We start from the raw sequence: 20,551 nt of genomic DNA on the forward strand, positions 1-20,551 counted from the left end.
AGGGTCATTAAATGTGCACGTATGACCAGAATTTCGAGCCCTACTTACTGATGGCTTTCCCACAGATCTAAATGCACATCATCATTATTGAAACACAGCCAATTGAGGAGCTTTGTGACTGAAGCTCTGGCATTTGTCCTCCAATATCGATCATCTTTCAATGTACTGAGATTTTCCTCTTGCCATCTTAAGCAAATATAATGTTAACATGCCCTGCAAAGCATTTTATAAATGACTGATGGAGAATTGGAGAATATTAATTGCTTAACTGTATAATGTAGTGCTCCTGTCTAGGAGCATTTATTTATTTATTTATTTATTTATTTATCTCATCTCATCTCATCATCTCTAGCCGCTTTATCCTGTCCTACAGGGTCGCAGGCAAGCTGGAGCCTATCCCAGCTGACTACGGGCGAAAGGCGGGGTACACCCTGGACAAGTCGCCAGGTCATCACAGGGCCAACACATAGACACAGACAACCATTCACACTCACATTCACACCTACGGTCAATTTAGAGTCACCAGTTAACCTAACCTGCATGTCTTTGGACTGTGGGGGAAACCGGAGCACCCGGAGGAAACCCACGCGGACACGGGGAGAACATGTAAACTCCACACAGAAAGGCCCTCGCCGGCCACGGGGCTCGAACCCGGACCTTCTTGCTGTGAGGCGACAGCGCTAACCACTACACCACCGTGCCGCCCCTTATTTATTTATTTATTTATTGCTTTAATTTGTTACCCATCTGTATATTTTGTTGCTTTGGCCTAATCAAACAACGTGACATATATAAATATTTATAAATCTTTCCACATTAACAGCATTTACCATTTCTAATAATGACACTTCCTTAAACCTAGACAACAACCAGGATACAATGACTAAGCCTACTAAGGGGAAATTTGTTCATACACTACACAAGAAGAGAAAAATGACGCCACTTTTTGTACTTTTTTGTCGTTCCTCCTTACTTAAGAGAAAAAAAAAATCATTTTATGCAACAGTGTGTTAAGCTTTAATACAGTTTAAAACATAGTTTGGGTTTGATTTGTTTGTCAATAACTGTGAACATCTAAATATCTATATCTATATGGACAGTACCATTCAAAAGCTTAAACACATCTGCTAATTCAGTGGTTTTTCTTTATTTTTATTCATTAAAAGTCACTTCATGTCTTAAAGTAATGATGATGCCATTTCTCTTTAATTAGTTGAGCAGTTCTTGACATAATACTGTATGGATTACTACAGTTGTGTAACAGGGCTATTTACTGTATGGTGATTGTTTACTGTTTGATCTCGAATGCATTAAGAAGGCAAGAAATTGCACTAATTAACTTTTGACAAGGCACAACTGTTAATTGAAAAGCATTGCAGGTGAGTACCTCATGAAGCTGGTTAAGATAATGCCAATAGTGTGCAAAGCGTCATCAAAGTAAACGCTAGCTACTTTGAAGAATCTAAAATATGAAACATTTTGTTTTTTAACACTTTTTTGTTTACCACATAATTCCGTATATGCTTCAGATGTTATTTCATAGTTTTGACATCTTCAGTATTGTTCTACAATGTAGAAAATAGTCCAAATACAAAAAAACCTATTAATGAGTAGAGTAGGGGTGTACAAACTTTTGACTGGTACTGTGTGTATATATATATATATATATATATATATATATATATATATGGGTGGTGGTGTGATGAGTTATTGTTACTATACCAAGCAAGTCTGAAATGTTTTATTCCTGTTATACCACAGTAATTTGCCAACTATTACAATTTATTTATTGATGATTGACATACAACAAGATTTTAACTATTAATTGTTCAAATGAAATGTTGTGCAACTTCCGCAAAACAAGTCACTACATAACAGCTATAAGCGGTTATTACATCTCCAGCTTGTCCCTTTTTCTCATTCTAGAAGTTCATAAAACAAAAACAAAACAAAATACAGCTTTTCATGCTACGGAGAAATCACAACAAGCATTATTTTCTGTCCTGAAGACTTTCCAATGGGGGACAACTTAAAGGAACAACTTGTCACGAAGCACTAACACTGGAGACTCCTTCCATAAATGTTACATAAACATCTTGAAGCTTCACCGTATCACTGGCCATACAGTACATTTCTATTTGTTAAATAGCAGCATTACATTTTGTTTATTATCATATTAGGCTTAGATTTTGTGCAGCATTAGCTGTTACTATACAAATGATAATGTATTAGAACAAGTGCATTAATTAATATAAACCTGTGATTTGCCTTGCAGCTTGCTGTTATAGAAAAGTAATCAACATCAGAACTGAGAATTCAAAATTGCTGTTGTGTAAATTAATATTAATATTAATATTAATATGTTCAGCCTGTATGGGTGCCATAACTTGATGTCCAGGGAGTGAAGAGAAAGTTTCTCTGGAATATATACTCACCAGAAATCTCTGCCCAGTCATTTCACTTTTCAAAACGACTTTGTCACATCCAGACAGATTTTGCTGTTAACAAAGATTAAAAGTTATATCTCCCTTGGAAATGAGTAAGAAAGGGTACAAAAAAGACAAATGAGACACACTAGCATACTATCAGTGCCGTAATGTGACCACGTCAAACATGTTAATACAGCTGTTCCTGAAGTTCAACATTAAGTGATTTTTATCCGGATATAAATTTTTAAAATGGTGGATGTTGATCAGGATGCCTTAACGCCGTCCCTTCAAAATGAACAAATCATAAAAGTTGCATGAATGGCTTTAATTCCCATGAAATGTTGTTGCAACTGCAGTTCCAGCAAATAAAACTTACCCTTCTCAAAAAGTCAGCTAAGTGAGCTGCATCCCAACCCATGACCTCTGCTTTAGGAGGCATGCTATCAAAACTCATGGTTTCAAGTTCGCTGCTCTTCAGTGTAAGAAAAAAACCCCAAAAACAATAAATAAGTAACCCAGTTCCTGAAATAGCAGCCTCTCCTCTCCTCTGACTGTAACTTCACATCACGCAAGTTACATGGCAGCTGAAAAGCTGACAAGATGTTTCACCATCCATTTGTTAGCAGCTTACAGATAAAAGCCGAGAAAAGCCTGAGACGATCGACCCACAAGAAGTGTCGCAAATAAGACACAATAAAAAAAAGTTCGTATAAAACTTGTGAAGACGGAAAAACCAGCAAGCTTGGAAAAAAAAAATCCTAGATGGTTACAAAGTGAAATTATTTTGAAAAACTGTCCAAATGACTCCGTAAGTACATTTGTAAATCTTTAAAAGAAGCAACACCCAGGATCTGACTGAACGCACTGAGAAAAGAAAGAATAACAGAACTTCCCTGTAGGTTTCCTGTTGATCACATTGGTAGCAAATAGGGGAAGTACAAGTCCTTTAGCGAGAAAGAAATTAACATGTTTTTGCTAACTTCCCTGCCCACACTGTTTCACACAGAAATCTATTTTTTACTCTTCAACCTGCAACCTACAAATACAGATTTTTCTGTTTATATAAATTACATAAACACAAACACAGTAGCAAGCATACAGATATAACAGGAAAACCATTGTACTGTACATATATGGTAAATTATATATCTATCTTTGAGGTCGGGGACGACTTATTCACGGCCATTTTCACAGTGTACATGCTTGTTTTAGCTTTACGTAAACTTTAAAGAGAGCAAAAGTCAGTTTCAGAGGTTTAATTACCTTGCTTTAGTTTTGGAAAGCTCCTTATTTGTACTTGAACTGAAATGTGTACTGCTGTAATCGTTGTTAAATGTGTGTGTGGTGGTCAGTGGTAAATAGGCACGTTAATTAATGTAGCACAGTAAAACATTACATTTCATGACGAAACATAACACTGAGTTATTTCATTATAGAAATGGAATATGAACATGGATGAAATTAGTGATCGCTGGCAAAAGTGGTGCTTCAAACCAAAACTGTGGTGCAAGAAATTTATATGTCTTTATACAACTGTGCATAGAAGGTCCGGGTTCGAGCCCCATGGTCGGCGAGGGCCTTTCTGTGCGGAGTTTGCATGTTCTCCCCGTGTCCGCGTGGGTTTCCTCCGGGTGCTCCGGTTTCCCCCACAGTCCAAAGACATGCAGGTTAGGTTAACTGGTGACTCTAAATTGACCGTAGGTGTGAATGTGAGTGTGAATGGTTGTCTGTGTCTATGTGTCAGCCCTGTGATGACCTGGCGACTTGTCCAGGGTGTACCCCGCCTTTCGCCCGTAGTCAGCTGGGATAGGCTCCAGCTTGCCTGCGACCCTGTAGAACAGGATAAAGCGGCTAGAGATAATGAGATGAGAGATGAGATGAGACAACTGTGCATTTGGATTCTCGATACTGGACTGTAGGTGTTGTTGAATTTTTGATAACAGCAGCTCCTGCCAGTGGTGCTGGCTTCAAGTCAAGTCACGTCAAGTTAAGTCAAGTTTATTTCTATAGCGCTTTTAACAATAGACATTGTCGCAAAGCAGGTTTACAGAATTTGAACGACTTAAAACATGAGCTAATTTTATCCCTAATCTATCCCCAATGAGCAAGCCTGTGGCGACGGTGGCAAGGAAAAACTCCCTCAGACGACATGAGGAAGAAACCTCAAGAGGAACCAGACTCAAAAGGGAACCCATCCTCATTTGGGCGACAACAGACAACATGACTATAACATTAACAGTTTTAACATGAAGTTAGTTTCGGTGATGTTATAAACTCTTCAACTGATGGAAACTTGAGTGCAAAACTGTTCATGCAGTCCTAAAGTTAGCAAGTCAACTGTAGTCCTCAGCCATAAAAGCATTACTGTAAGTGTCCAGAGCGTCTTCCAAGTGCGACTTTCGACTGTCCGTATGGGGCCGTCCTCCACAGGAGCGATGTGATGAGGCTCCGACTAGACATGAGGCATCAGGATAGATCAGGCAGGTCTGAAGAGCAGAAGATCAAATCAATCAAATCACAGGTTTGTATTAATGAACTGTTCTAGTAGGCTATCACGTCTGGAGCAACTTGTTTGGCAGACGCTCCAGATGCGCCATATAATCTAAAACAAATAGTAAACAGTAAAATAATAAACACTATTTAGCAAAGGGGAGGCACGGTGGTGTAGTGGTTAGCGCTGTCGCCTCACAGCAAGAAGGTCCGGGTTCGAGCCCCGTGGCCGGCGAGGGCCTTTCTGTGCGGAGTTTGCATGTTCTCCCCGTGTCCGCGTGGGTTTCCTCCGGGTGCTCTGGTTTCCCCCACAGTCCAAAGACATGCAGGTTAGGTTAACTGCACGGGCGCAGATAGAGGGGGGGACGGGGGGATTCGTCCCACCCAGATTTAAATTCACCTCGTTCGGTCCCCCCCACTTATAGGGAGGAAAAAATGTCTATGCTGTCTTTCTTTGCATAAGGCAAACCTTACGGAAAAATCAAAAGACTAATTACCATTCGGTTTATTGAGGTGCACAGCAGTACATACATAGTTGCAACTGCGCAGACTGCACAGGTTGCGAGCTTGAGCTTGGTTGCTATGGTTACCCACAACAAGTTTGACAGGCATATCGGGGACAGCTCCTCCTAGTTCAGGACCCCAACACGGCATGATGAAGGGTGCCAAAAGGCAGAAAACGATTGCATCGTTTAAAAAAAAAAGACTGTAAGTAAATTGTGCCTTACTTTATCATATCTTGCAATTTTTTGATAGTCTGTTCAAAGTAATGTCGTAGTGAAAGTAAAATCGTACGGAGTAGAGAAGCCTTTCTGGTAGCCTCCTTCTTTCGGTGGTAGCCTGTAGATACAGTGCTCAGAAGGCAGTTTTAATGTTTAATCTGGCGTTCCCTGCCATAATTTCAGCGAGCATATTGTTTCATAAGGAAACTTTGCAAAGAGTTGTTGACTGACTGCCGCTCACGCAACACACAGGCATAGTTAGAAAGTCAGGATGCACTGGTTTACACTTTACACACACACACGTAGCCCAGCCTCTCGCTATGTTTAACAGTTGGAACTTAGCGGTTTTAAAACTAGTTTTGCAATTTCTGTGCATGATGATAATGTCTAAACTTTGGATTTCCATAGGCTATGTTAAAATGTTATCATTGTCCTGGCCTGCAGGTAGTTCCTGGTGATGGCAGTGAGGGAGGTGAAATAACATGTATACACACTACCGTTCAAAAGTTTGGGGTCACCCAGACAATTTTGTGTTTTCCATGAAAGTCACACTTTTATTTACCACCATAAGTTGTAAAATGAATAGAAAATATAGTCAAGACATACGCTAAGTAACTTTAAAAACGCACATTGATAAAACTTGCTGAATTCGTGCTGAGTTTATCTCAAGAAGAAAATAAATATATCACAATGGAAAAATAACTTCGTTCCGCCCGAATAAGTTCCAAATCTGTGCTCAAATCAGAATTTAAGGGAGTTGTACTCAATAACGTACAATATGACTCGGGTAGTCAATGACATGGACAGGCTTTAATTTTCAAACAAATTTTGCAGACACTGTACACACACAATCTTGCCTATAAATACCCGGGGGAAATGATGGGAAAATTGTCATTATTGAAGATGCCACGCCTAAGCCAAAATCAACGTGAACAGGCCATCGGGATGTTGCGTGCCGGAAGTACACAGACAGAGGTCGCCCGGCACTTCAGTGTTCATCATTCGACCATTTCCCGTTTGAGTCAGCGTTACAGACAGACAGGGAGCACCAGGGATCGTCCACGCCCTGGTCAGCCTCGAGTCACGACGCCAGTTCAGGATCAGCACATCAGGCTAGCTCACCTCCGTGACAGATTCCTGACACCCTCAGTCACTGCTGCTGAGACCCCTGGACGACACAGACCCAGAATCTCCAGCATGACGGTCCGAACATGGACCAACTGTCACTTTGAATTTTTTTATTGTGAATTAATTCTTGAGTTTGACAATAAACGTCCTTTATCGATCTTTCAAGATGTGTGTGCATTACATACAATATCATAAATTTCAAATATATGCATGGATCTAAAGTGATATCGTGTTGAATTCCATTGTGCGTTTTTAAAGTTACTTAGTATATTTCTGGCCATTTTGAGCATTTAATCGACCCCACAAATGTGATGCTCCAGAAACTCAATCTGCTCAAAGGAAGGTCAGTTTTATAGCTTCTCTAAAGAGCTCAACTGTTTTCAGCTGTGCTAACATGATTGTACAAGGGTTTTCTAATCATCCATTAGCCTTCTGAGGCAATGAGCAAACACATTGTACCATTAGAACACTGGAGTGAGAGTTGCTGGAAATGGGCCTCTATACACCTATGGAGATATTGCACCAAAAACCAGGCATTTGCAGCTAGAATAGTCATTTAGCACATTAGCAATGTATAGAGTGGATTTCTGATTAGTTTAAAGTGATCTTCATTGAAAAGAACAGTGCTTTTCTTTCAAAAATAAGGACATTTCAAAGTGACCCCAAGCTTTTGAACGGTAGTGTGTATATATATATATATATATATATATATATATATATATATATATATATATATATATACACACAAAATGGAATCATTTGCTGACAGCTCAGTCCCCCCCAGTTCAAAAATCCTATCTGCGCCCCTGGTTAACTGGTGACTCTAAATTGACCGTAGGTGTGAATGTGAGTGTGAATGGTTGTCCGTGTCTATGTGTCAGCCCTGTGATGACCTGGCGACTTGTCCAGGGTGTACCCCGCCTTTCGCCCATAGTCAGCTGGGATAGGCTCCAGCTTGCCTGCGACCCTGTAGAACAGGATAAAGCGGCTAGAGATAATGAGATGAGATGAGTATTTAGCAAAGAATAATACATACAGTACCAGTCAAAAGTTTGGACATGCCTAGTCATTCATAGGCTTTTCTGTATTTGGACTATTTTCTACACTGAAGACATCAAAATTATGAAATAACATCTGGAACATATACGGAATTATGCGGTAAACAAAAAAAAGTGTTAAAACACCACAAAATATGTTTCTTATTTTAGATTATTCAAAGTAGCCACCGTTTACCTTGATGATGCTTTGCACACTATTGGTATTTTCTTAACCAGCTTCATGAGGGAGTCACCATATGCTTTTCAATTAACACATGTGCCTCGTTAAAAGTTAATTAGTGCAATTTCTTGCCTTCTTAATGTGTTTGAGATCAAACTGTAAACATTCATCTCATCTCATTATCTCTAGCCGCTTTATCCTGTTCTACAGGGTCGCAGGCAAGCCGGGGCCTATCCCAGCTGACTACGGGCGAAAGGCAGCGTACACCCTGGACAAGTCGCCAGGTCATCACAGGGCTGACACATAGACACAGACAACCATTCACACTCACATTCACACCTACGGTCAATTTAGAGTCACCAGTTAACCTAACCTGCATGTCTTTGGACTGTGGGGGAAACCGGAGCACCCGGAGGAAACCCATGCGGACACGGGGAGAACATGCAAACTCCACACAGAAAGGCCCTCGCCGGCCACGGGGCTCGAACCCGGGCCTTCTTGCTGTGAGGCGACAGCGCTAACCACTACACCACCATGCTGCCCAACTGTAAACATTAAATAATAAAAATACAGTAAATAGCCCTGTTCCACAACTGTAATAATCCATACAGTATTATGTCAAGAACTGCTCAATTAAGTAAAGAGAAATGACATCATCATTACTTTAAGACATGAAGTGACTTTGAATTAATAAAAAAAAAAAAGAAAAAACATTGAATTAGAAGGTGTGTCCAAACTTTTGACTGGTACTGTATATGTTGGTTGATTTGGTGAAATGTTCTGTAAACAGATGTTTATTTAACATTTATAGAAGGAGTCTCCAGTGTCAAGCGCGCCATAAGTTTTCTGCCAGAATCTTCAGGACAGAGGACTTTATACCTTACAACTGGTGTGACAAGCTGCAATTTTTAATCTTATTCACTTCAAGAGAGAGAAAAAAGTGAGGCTGGTGAGGGAAAAGCAGTTTATTATGAGGGACCACATAAGACTTTATCTATTCTGACCCTCTCACATGCATACATTCTCCTCTCACATACATACATTGTCCTCTCACATACATACATTGTCCTCTCACATACATACATTCTCCTCTCACATACATACATTGTCCTCTCACATACATACATTCTCCTCTCACATACATATATTCTCCTCTCACATACATACATTCTCCTCTCACATACATATATTTTCCTCTCACATACGCACATTCTCCTCTCACATACGTACATTCTCCTCTCACATACATATATTCTCACTCTCACATGCATACATTGTCCTCTCATATACATACATTCTCCTCTCACATATATATATATATATATATATATATATATATATATATATATATGGCTGCACGGTGGTGTAGTGGTTAGCGCTGTCGCCTCACAGCAAGAAGGTCCTGGGTTCGAGCCCCGGGGCCGGCGAGGGCCTTTCTGTGCGGAGTTTGCATGTTCTCCCCGTGTCCACGTGGGTTTCCTCCGGGTGCTCCGGTTTCCCCCACAGTCCAAAGACATGCAGGTTAGGTTAACTGGTGACTCTAAATTGACCGTAGGTGTGAATGTGAGTGTGAATGGTTGTCTGTGTCTATGTGTCAGCCCTGTGATGACCTGGCGACTTGTCCAGGGTGTACCCCGCCTTTCGCCCGTAGTCAGCTGGGATAGGCTCCAGCTTGCCTGCGACCCTGTAGAACAGGATAAAGCGGCTACAGATAATGAGATGATATATATATATATATATATATATTATCCTCTCACATACACACATTCTCCTCTCACATACATATATTCTCCTCTTACATACGTATATTCTCCTCTCATCTACATCTATTGTCCTCTACGTAGATTCTGCATACATTCTCCTCAACTGGACTGACTGATGCCAAAGTCTAAAGCCAAGCCTTGCACATTTACAGTGGTGCCTCACCCCGTGTTCCTTTGTATTGTTTCTCACTAGGCATTTGCATTTCTGTTTATTTTGAAGACAGCCCACCTGTCTGCATTGGAGACTGAGCAGCTTTTAATCTCAGTCTAAAGTCAGCTGTATTGCTGTATCCCTATTTCTCCTCCCTCCTTTTCCCTTTCCTTCATTTCTTTCAGGCAAAGCACCTCTTTATCTCTCTCTGTATTGTAGTGTTGCACAGCTATTCTGAACAGGGAAGTCCATGTCAATAAGTTTCACATTGTGCACTAATGTACAGTATGGTAAGCATGCTAATTATCGGTTAGGCTATTTTAAAGTGCCATTCCACCATTGGATGTATTCTTTGGCATAAAATACAATATATTTTATGACAACATGACTAGACAGAGAAATCTTTTAGCTTCAAAATGATATATCAAACATAATTTTTTGACAACGACAAGTATATTAATTTTGCGACCAAAGTCACCTACCCTTTTAATTTCCGCGCGGTAGTGAAACGTGATGTCATCGGCAGGTTCCCCTTCTTGTGTACCACGTCACGTTTGACGTGGCACAGATTATCAGTAATGGCGGATAGAATGCGATTTCCACTTGTCGATTGCTGTGCCGATATTCACCATCGACCGTCTCCTTTGGGCATCACTTGCTATTTTCCTTCACTTCTTTTCCGAAGCTGACAATCGCGTTCTATCCGCCATTGCTGATAATCTGTGCCACGTCACACGTGACGTGGTACACAAGAAGGGGAACCTGCCGATGACATCACGTTTCACTACCGCGCGGAAATTAAAAGGGTAGGTGACTTTGGTCGCAAAATTAATATACTTGTCGTTGTCAAAAAATTATGTTTGATATATCATTTTGAAGCTAAAAGATTTCTCTCTCTAGTCATGTTGTCATAAAATATATTGTATTTTATGCCAAAAAAATACATCCAATGGTGGAATGGCACTTTAATACCAGCCTCACTGTGTGTTTTGCCTAATCAAATGAGAACATCATAAAGCAGCATAGCTATAGCCTTCAGATAAGTTGTTGGAACAGTTTCTAAGGTAGCATTGTAAGCCAATTTAGGCCAGGTTAATAAACAGAGGACTGGCATGACTTTTTGTAATACAACGATGCGGCACCTCTTTCTAGACAACAACAATAATAGAGGGTGACTGACTCCAGGTTGGAGTCTGGCCTGGGACATTTCCCGACCCTACACTATCTCTCTCTCCCTGCCATCTCCCTCTAGGCTACCCTATCTCACTGTCCCTTTTCTGTCCTCCTGTCATGATCTCTGGTGAAAATCTTTAGATTTTTTTCAATAATAGTAATTTAGTCAAAATATAGCCTATTTACATTTTATTTTTATTTATAGTTATTAGGCCTATCAAGGGTGGCACGGTGGTGTAGTGGTTAGCGCTGTCGCCTCACAGCAAGAAGGTCCGGGTTCGAGCCCCATGGCCGGCGAGGGCCTTTCTGTGCGGAGTTTGCATGTTCTCCCCGTGTCCGCGTGGGTTTCCTCCGGGTGCTCCGGTTTCCCCCACAGTCCAAAGACATGCAGGTTAGGTTAACTGGTGACTCTAAATTGACCGTAGGTGTGAATGTGAGTGTGAATGGTTGGCTGTGTCTATGTGTCAGCCCTGTGATGACCTGGCGACTTGTCCAGGGTGTACCCCGCCTTTCGCCCGTAGTCACCTGGGATAGGCTCCAGCTTGCCTGCGACCCTGTAGAAGGATAAAGCGGCTAGAGATAATGAGAATGAGATGAGGCCTATCAAGTACAAAAATTCAAGCCAAACCAACAATAGAGTTCCCTAAAATTATATAGGCCTATATATCTATATATCGAGGGTTTGGAGCCAGAGGGAAGTAAGTGGCATTTTTGGCGAAAATGAGTTCTATATATCAAATGAAAGGTCTTGATGAGCTCTATCTAACTGTACCGAAAAGACACATCAGAAATCAACCTATATTGAATAAAACAACAAAACAACAAAGACCTTACTCAGAAGTGGGCATCGGTGTTGGAGCCAAAAGGGCGTATGTCCCATTTACACCTATGGCTTAGATAGGCTTAGAAGGCCTAGCTTAAGTGAAGTCATAACAACAAGATAACTGAACAAGATAACTGAAATTGAACTGCTTGAAAGTACAGTAGATGTTAAACTGTTCAAGTGTTTGAAATGAAAGACATAAATGTGAGGTCATAAATGAGAATGGAGCAAAGGGATGCGAAAAGGGGGATGAGAATTGAATTGTGTACTTGTATAGGAAGGAAATGGCCAGGCTACATTGCAATTAAACTAAATAGAGAAGTGGAGAGACCAACACATCAGAATATGTTCGTTGTATACAGTATTTGAAATAAAAAGAAAAAAAATTATTACTTGTTAATCACATTGTTTTTAACCAAGGATGAGCAGATACACCTATTTTCCTTTCAAAACATTAGAAATGTTTGGTGCCCAAAAGGCGTATCCTATCTTTTTTGCCATATTTTTAAGATTTTACAAGATTTTTGAATATGTTCAATATGTTAATATCATATTTTTATTTAATGACTACCTCATTTAAGTATGTTTATGGCTATAATGTTGTGGTTAAAGGTAAATAAATTTTGTTGATTAAAGGGTGGTCAAAATTTTGTTTTGGCTCTCCTGTAAAGTTGGTCAAATGTGACTTACGCCCCTCTGGCTCCAAACCCTTGATATAATTATGTAATTTTATATGTACGTATGTGACAGGAGAATATGCCTATGTGAGAGGAGAATGTATGTATGTGAGAGGAGAATGTATGCATGTGAGAGGACAATGTATGCATGTGAGAGTGAGAATGTGAGAGAGCGAGTATATATGTATGTAAAAGAGCCAGTATGGATAATGTCTTGTATGGCCCCTCATAGTTTATAGCTGCTATGACATAACAATAAACCATTAAAAAGTACAGTGTGTTGTTTATTAATAAACATTATTATAATAATAATAGTTTGAAAATTCCTGGAAATTATGTGAAACATGCTGTAATAGGAAAATAATCAATTTCGAGGTAATATCGTGCCACCCTGTCAGAGGACACGTCATCATGTTTTATTCTTCAACCTTATACTAATGACATACCTAACAACGCTACCAATTCATGCAGTTACCTGTTACCTATCTTCTTCACGAATATAGGCTGCATAAGGCCTCAACATCCATCCACCATTTAACAGTTATTCCACGAAATCGAGTTGTAAATGAGCTGATAGCCAATGAGGCACGTAGCACTGAGTTGACTATAAGCTATGTATGACGAGATTGAGTGGAATAATTGTTTTATTCTATCCACATTCACTGGATTTTGAGAAACAGAGCATTTTTATTTTTTGAAAATTCGATAAATTTATGCAAAACATCCAACAAAATCATTTCCGCTTCGAACATAAACAAATCGGTGAAATGACAGGAGCAATTTGTGAAAAATGCTATAATAATAATTATATAAAAATAAAATATATGTTCTTACCATCAAATACTTTTATTCCATATTTTGTTGCTCTTTTGTATTTTTGGGGTTTTGTTTTCAAGTAGAGTTTTTATTTCATCCTTGGTTGGTTCAGCAACACGCGCCGCCGTTTTGTTTTTCTCTACTCACGGTATATGAGCTGATAGCCTAGTAGTAGGGTAGCCAATCAGAGAGTGCGATTGCTGATATCCAGTGAATATGGCTAGAATAATTACTCTTATTCCTTGCTGCAGACCGTACTTCATCCCAGGACTTCCACCCAGCTCTTGCTCTTTCTTTCTCAACTCTTCGACATCATGCTTTTCGTGGTCTTCCTAGCTTTCTCCTTCCTTCTGGTGTCCATGTAAGTGCTGCAACTCAGTTGTTATCGTGTTCCTTCCTGAGAATATGTCACAAAAACTTCCATCTTTTTCTTCTTACTTCACCGATTTTAGTTCTAAGAAATACTGCATTACAAAATAATCAGTGAACACTGTTGGATTCGCTTTTCTGACCTCGCTTCAGCTATTTTCGGTACACAGGATATATCATGTCAAATCAGTGGCGGCTGCTGGTTTTTAAAACAGGGGAAGCCCATTTTACGCATTCATCGTAAAACCTGTAGGCCGGATATCAAAGCATAGAAAGGTGTGCCCCATTAGCATAGTGAACTAGACAACCCTACCTAGTGGCAGAAAGTATTTTTGCTTGTACATTTCATGTTATAGTCTGGCTTGCCAGGCTAGTGCCTCATATCCTTAATCAAAAATATCAAACATCCAAAAATCACTGGCTATTCAACGAAGAGCCTTGAACATCATACCCTGATGTGCAACACAGAGTCTTTAACACAACACCCAGCTGTGCAACACATCCTTGAACATCTTCTGCAACACAGTCTGGAAATTCATAACCAGGTAGGCTATGCAACACACAGAACCTTGAATATTATACCCAGGTATAACCTATAACACAGAGCCCACCATTCTCTTAACATTACTGAACAATATACACACTTCACATTCATGAACATTATATGATGCACACTGTTTATACACAAATTCTGCCCTCCGCTCCTTTTCCAGAAAATGGTCTGTGACCCTGTCATACCAGCTGGTTGCGCTTTCCAGAGACTTCACCAATTTCTGTTAGCAGCTAGCACTGCAGATCCCAATAAGGCTCAAGCTAGCCTACAGCCAGATTGAACTACAAATGAAATAAACGAGTGAATTCGCGAATGATCAAACTGATAGAATGGATGAAAGTTAACGGAGCACAACGAGTAATATTTACATTTATTTACAGAGTAATGTACAGAGACATCAATGAGAAGAAACGTTTATATGAAAAGAAATTTGGACAGCACTTTGGCACACGACTACACTTTCTCAACATCCGCTAGGGACTGATCATGCTTCCGTGTTCCTCGCCGACGCCGAAGTGCAGAGCCCGCCCTCCTCATGTCTTTCAAACACTACCTCCAATAATCCTTCATCAGCCCGGCTTCTTGTCCCTCCCACTGTCTCATTTAGTCCCAGAGAAGCCCGGCTTCCCTGGAAGTGACGATTTTGTCGATTTTAACCAATAACAACTAGCCGAAATTGGCTGTTCAGAGCCGTCTCATAGACTGCAACGGATACCCGGCTGCCAGTCCATAGAGCCCATTGAAATAAGAAAGGTTACAGCCAGTGTTGCCAGATTGGGCGGTTTTAAGTGCATTTTGGCGGGTTTTGAACATATTTTGGCTGGAAAACGTCAGCAGTATCTGGCAACGCTGGTTACAGCCTGGCAGCAAAGGTGATTCTCGTAGCGAACTGCAAGTTCGTCAGACATCACTCAAATAAGTTACAGGATAGTTATGAACATAAATACAATCTTGGGCATATGTTATGCAAGTTATTGTTTTAATGAGAATTCAACGTCATAGATGCCGCAGTTTGGGGAGAGAATTTTAGGGGAAGCTCGGCTTCCCTTGTTGTCTCTGAGAAATCGCCCCTGCATCAAATCGTCATATTAAGTGATTATTTGACACAATATACTTGAATGAGACAATCCCTTATTTTTGGCCTCCTACTGAAGATTACAGATGGCTTTATGACCTCATTGCTGATTGGCTAGACCCATACCCAGAGCCAATGGAATGGCGCGATAATGCAATGTTGAATCTAAATTGTAAAATTGTAAATTTTGCAGGTTTTTTCCCCCAAAATTTTAAGGGGGAAGAGGGGCATACGCAATCTGAACTACCTCTTTTCATTCTCAGGGGGTTAAGTATATCAAAAATCATCAAACACTCAGTTTTAAAGTTAGAATTTAGGAAAGAATTTCCCAAACGTGCATTTCATTTCAGATATTATACTACATTAAAAACGTACAAATTTATTTGTTTTGCGCTTATTTTAAAGCTAGCCAAGCGCTCACTCAAGACAGTTAATACAGTATTACACTAACTTTTATATTGTGTAATGAAAACATCCATATCTTTTCAGTTTATATATCAGCAATGTTTGGTATGTTTGTATGGTTGTATGAATTATTTTATTATATGTGATTAAGAAGATTTGATTCAAGCCATACTTTTTTAAACGTTACAAAAAAATCTAAATAACTGTTGCAACTGAAAACCAAAGACTTTCGTATATGAACCGTAATTTACACCCACCCCCTGAAAATCTGTGCTTTCAGTATTTTTTTTTTTCCTGTGGACCTTAAGTTTGTTGTTGGAAATTGGTGAACTTTAGGTGCAGTCTTGTTTAGCATCATCTAGATTTATTCCCAGCGATAGCATCTGCTGTTTGTGTAACCTCATGACTTTCAACTTTGTACTACTCGCTACACAGTATGATTTTTCCACTTCCTGGCAACTAAAATGGTTGCTGAGTGTATATGGGGTCTAAGTGGGTGTATATGAAGTAACAGCAGGAAAAGTAAAAAAAAACCCAACAACAAACAAACAAAAAACCCAATTCAAGTCAGAAACATATTCATACCTCTGTAACTGTCTGTTGACAAATTTTCTGTGTTGATAACAAGCCAATGACATTTCATTCTATTTACCTTGAAAAGTCCAAATCTTTATTATACACAAGATGGCAACAATTAAGATTATGTCCTCATTAATAAAGATCTGTTTTCTAATCTGATGTGTACCTTCATTGTCACCTTTGTGCCATTCTGTATTTATGGTGATTTGGAAATCAGTTTCACTACAAGCTCACGGTTCTTTTAAACACTGGATAACGCTGACACGGCGGTTCATTTCTTGTTCAATGATCTTAGCCCAGTGGATATCTCATACCTGCTTCTGTGATCTCAGTCATGACGGGTGGTTAGGATATGAGACGGAAGAGCTAAAATGCTAATATCTGTCAGTAGATTGATGCATTATATCATGAGGTCTTATGGATGGCATATCAATAAGGCTGCATTTTTTCTGTGTTTCAAGTTTGTAATACCCTACTAGTTTCATGCAGCATCCTCCAAACATGGTAAAAACAGAAGATTTGTAACCCTTTTGTTCAAATTTTAAAAATAAACCTCACTCATGGTTCTGTCATCTGTCTTTTTTGTGTAATTTGGACTTTGATTGGACAATATGTGCTTAAGTTGTCTTCCGGAAGTATTTTAGCGAAGACAGAGTAAACAACCCACTGTGTTCACATTCGTTACAGCTACGACTGGATATACGCCTTCTCAATTACTGCTAATGGTGTGTTATGGATGCGTCAGTGAAGTGGGCTGAAAATATCAACTCAAATAGAGCTCAAATCTAGTTTCATTCTGTGTAATGACCTGACATGACTAGCTGCAAGAATCTAGAGCCTGGGCTAGAACAAAATCAGCCTCAGCCTGGTTTCTTCATACCATCCATCCATTATCTGTAGCCGCTTATCCTGTGCAGGGTTGCGGGCAAGCTGGAGCCTATCCCAGCTGACTACGGGCGAAAGGCGGGGTACACCCTGGACAAGTCACCAGATCATCACAGGGCTGACACATAGACACAGACAACCATTCACACTCACATTCACACCTACGGTCAATTTAGAGTCACCAGTTAACCTAACCTGCATGTCTTTGGACTGTGGGGGAAACCGGAGCACCCGGAGGAAACCCACGCGGACACGGGGAGAACATGCAAACTCCACAGAGAAAGGCCCCCATTGGCCACTGGGCTCGAACCCAGAACAGGCGACAGTGCTAACCACTACATCAGTGTGCCGCCCCTTCTTCATACCATTCCTTATTTATTGATAAGTAAATAAGAAAGAAAGAAAGAAAGAAAGAAAGAAAGAAAGAAAGAAAGAAAGAAAGAAAGACCATTTGTGGTGCTGTTGTGTTTGGTTAAAATAGCAAACAATCTGACGTGGATGCCCAAAATGAAACATTATTTATTTATTTATTTTTAAATCTTTGAAAGATACGAGGAGGTTTTGCCTAGCTTCCCCATTTATTCAAGCCAGGCCTGCTTCTCAGGCACAGGTTTGCACGATTCCTAGATTAACCTACAGCCTCAGTGGCCTTTTCCTATTCGAAACACACAAAAATGACCACATTTGGATTTCAGTTCTGCTCCATTTTCTAAATACTAGTGTTGTAGTACCTGAGACCACTTTTTGAAGGTCTAGGTCTTGTCTCGGAATTGACCGCATTTTTCAGTGATCGATCTTGTTTCGGTCTCAGGCACTGAGGACTCGGGATTTTATTTCAATACCAGTCAAGACCGGGCGGCACGGTGGTGTAGTGGTTAGCGCTGTCGCCTCACAGCAAGAAGGTCCGGGTTCGAGCCCCGTGGCCGGCGAGGGCCTTTCTGTGTGGAGTTTGCATGTTCTCCCCGTGTCCGTGTGGGTTTCCTCTGGGTGCTCCGGTTTCCCCCACAGTCCAAAGACATGCAGGTTAGGTTAACTGGTGACTCTAAATTGACCGTAGGTGTGAATGTGAGTGTGAATGGTTGTCTGTGTCTATGTGTCAGCCCTGTGATGACCTGGCGACTTGTCCAGGGTGTACCCCGCCTTTCGCCCGTAGTCAGCTGGGATAGGCTCCAGCTTGCCTGCGACCCTGTAGGACAGGATAAAGTGGCTAGAGATAATGAGATGAGATGAGATGACATAATGGCTGTCACCCCTCCATTCCACGCCCCCATTCTCTCACACACACTGGTCTGGTCTGGTTGTGGTCTTGTCTCAGTCTTGATAGACTTTGATCTTGGTCATGACTTGGTGTTGGGGTTTTGGTGGTCTTGGCTATAACACTACTAAATGCATCAAATTATTACACACGACAAGATGTTTTTCATTGACTCCATGTTAGTAATGGGCCGTTATATACATTTTATTAGATTATTAGGAAATCCAGTTAATCCAAAATGTACAGTCTAATAAACAGCACCTCAGAGTTATTAACAGTACATTCACTTGAGGAGATTTTGTTGTTGTTTCACATTCATTTTTTCATTCACTTGTCTTTTCTTAGTTAGTTATTGTACTTCATACTCTCCATAACCACTCGCCTGCTGTATAAATAGCAACTGAACTATGCACTAAACCAGAAATTCACAAAAGCTGCATAAAAATATTGTTCACTTTTTGGTACACAAACGCGCCCCCAAGTGGTGGCACAGGAATCCCAAAACTGTTCAGCTACACTAATTAGAGTCCATCCATCCCATCCATCCATTATCTGTAGGCTCTTATCCTGTTTAGTTTCTTCAGGGACTTGTAGGCGAAGTCCATCCTCTAGCTTGTTGCTAGGTTCCGAGTTGAGCAAATTCTGGCTCTTTTCAGAGTCAGATCATTTACCTGGCTTCTATTTACCCAGTGAGCATTCCTTTGAATTGCATTTTGAAAAATAGATAATTAAATCAGCAAAAGTAACGAGATTGCATACAGCTACAAAAACAGGACTTACAACCCTGATTCCAAAAAAGTTGGGACAAAGTACAAATTGTAAATAAAAATGGAATGCAATGATGTGGAAGTTTCAAAATTCCATATTTTATTCAGAATAGAACATAGATGACACATCAAATGTTTAAACTGAGAAAATGTATCATTTAAAGAGAAAAATGAGGTGATTTTAAATTTCATGACAACAACACATCTCAAAAAAGTTGGGACAAGGCTATGTTTCCCACTGTGAGACATCCCCTTTTCTCTTTACAACAGTCTGTAAACGTCTGGGGACTGAGGAGACAAGTTGCTCAAGTTTAGGGATAGGAATGTTAACCCATTCTTGTCTAATGTAGGATTCTAGTTGCTCAACTGTCTGAGGTCTTTTTTGTCATATCTTCTGTTTTATGATGTGCCAAATGTTTTCTATGGGTGAAAGATCTGGACTGCAGGCTGGCCAGTTCAGTACCCGGACCCTTCTTCTACGCAGCCATGATGCTGTAATTGATGCAGTATGTGGTTTGGCATTGTCATGTTGGAAAATGCAAGGTCTTCCCTGAAAGAGACGTCGTCTGGATGGGAGCATATGTTGCTCTAGAACCTGGATATACCTTTCAGCATTGATGGTGAATTTTAGCTGGCAACAGTGGATGGCACGGTGAATTGTGTTCACAAATAATGTTCTCTAGAAATATTCCTGAGCCCATTTTGTGATTTCCAATACAGAAGCATGCCTGTATGTGATGCAGTGCCGTCTAAGGGCCCGAAGATCATGGGCACCCAGTATGGTTTTCTGGCCTTGACCCTTACGCACAGAGATTCTTCCAGATTCTCTGAATCTTTTGATGATATTATGCACTGTAGATGATGATATGTTCAAACTCTTTGCAATTTTACACTGTCGAACTCCTTTCTGATATTGCTCCACTATTTGTCGGTGCAGAATTGATCCTCTTCCCATCTTTACTTCTGAGAGCCGCTGCCACTCCAAGATGCTCTTTTTATACCCAGTCATGTTAATGACCTATTGCCAATTGACCTAATGAGTTGCAATTTGGTCCTCCAGCTGTTCCTTTTTTGTACCTTTAACTTTTCCAGCCTCTTATTGCCCCGTCCCAACTTTTTTGAGATGTGTTGCTGTCATGAAATTTCAAATGAGCCAATATTTGGCATGAAATTTCAAAATGTCTCACTTTCGACATTTGATATGTTGTCTATGTTCTATTGTGAATACAATATCAGTTTTTGAGATTTGTAAATTATTGCATTCCATTTTTAT

At 40.2% G+C, this 20,551-nt stretch overlaps 1 protein-coding gene across 1 annotated transcript in view; it reads right to left on the reverse strand.

Moving 5' to 3' along the window:
* lcp2a (lymphocyte cytosolic protein 2a) overlaps positions 1 to 3,330 on the reverse strand; it is a 39,926-nt gene extending 36,596 nt beyond the window's left edge. Inside the window, exons 1-2 of the mRNA XM_060936258.1 lie at positions 2,806 to 3,330; positions 2,436 to 2,498 (exon numbers count right to left, since the gene is read on the reverse strand). Of these exons, the coding sequence (XP_060792241.1) occupies positions 2,436 to 2,498; positions 2,806 to 2,883 (141 nt within the window). The 5' untranslated portion in view covers positions 2,884 to 3,330. The remainder of the gene's footprint in view (positions 1 to 2,435; positions 2,499 to 2,805) is intronic.
* Between the last annotated feature and the right edge of the window lie 17,221 nt (positions 3,331 to 20,551).

This window comes from Neoarius graeffei, chromosome 12 (assembly GCF_027579695.1).
Source record: "Neoarius graeffei isolate fNeoGra1 chromosome 12, fNeoGra1.pri, whole genome shotgun sequence".
Classification (NCBI taxonomy): domain Eukaryota; kingdom Metazoa; phylum Chordata; class Actinopteri; order Siluriformes; family Ariidae; genus Neoarius; species Neoarius graeffei.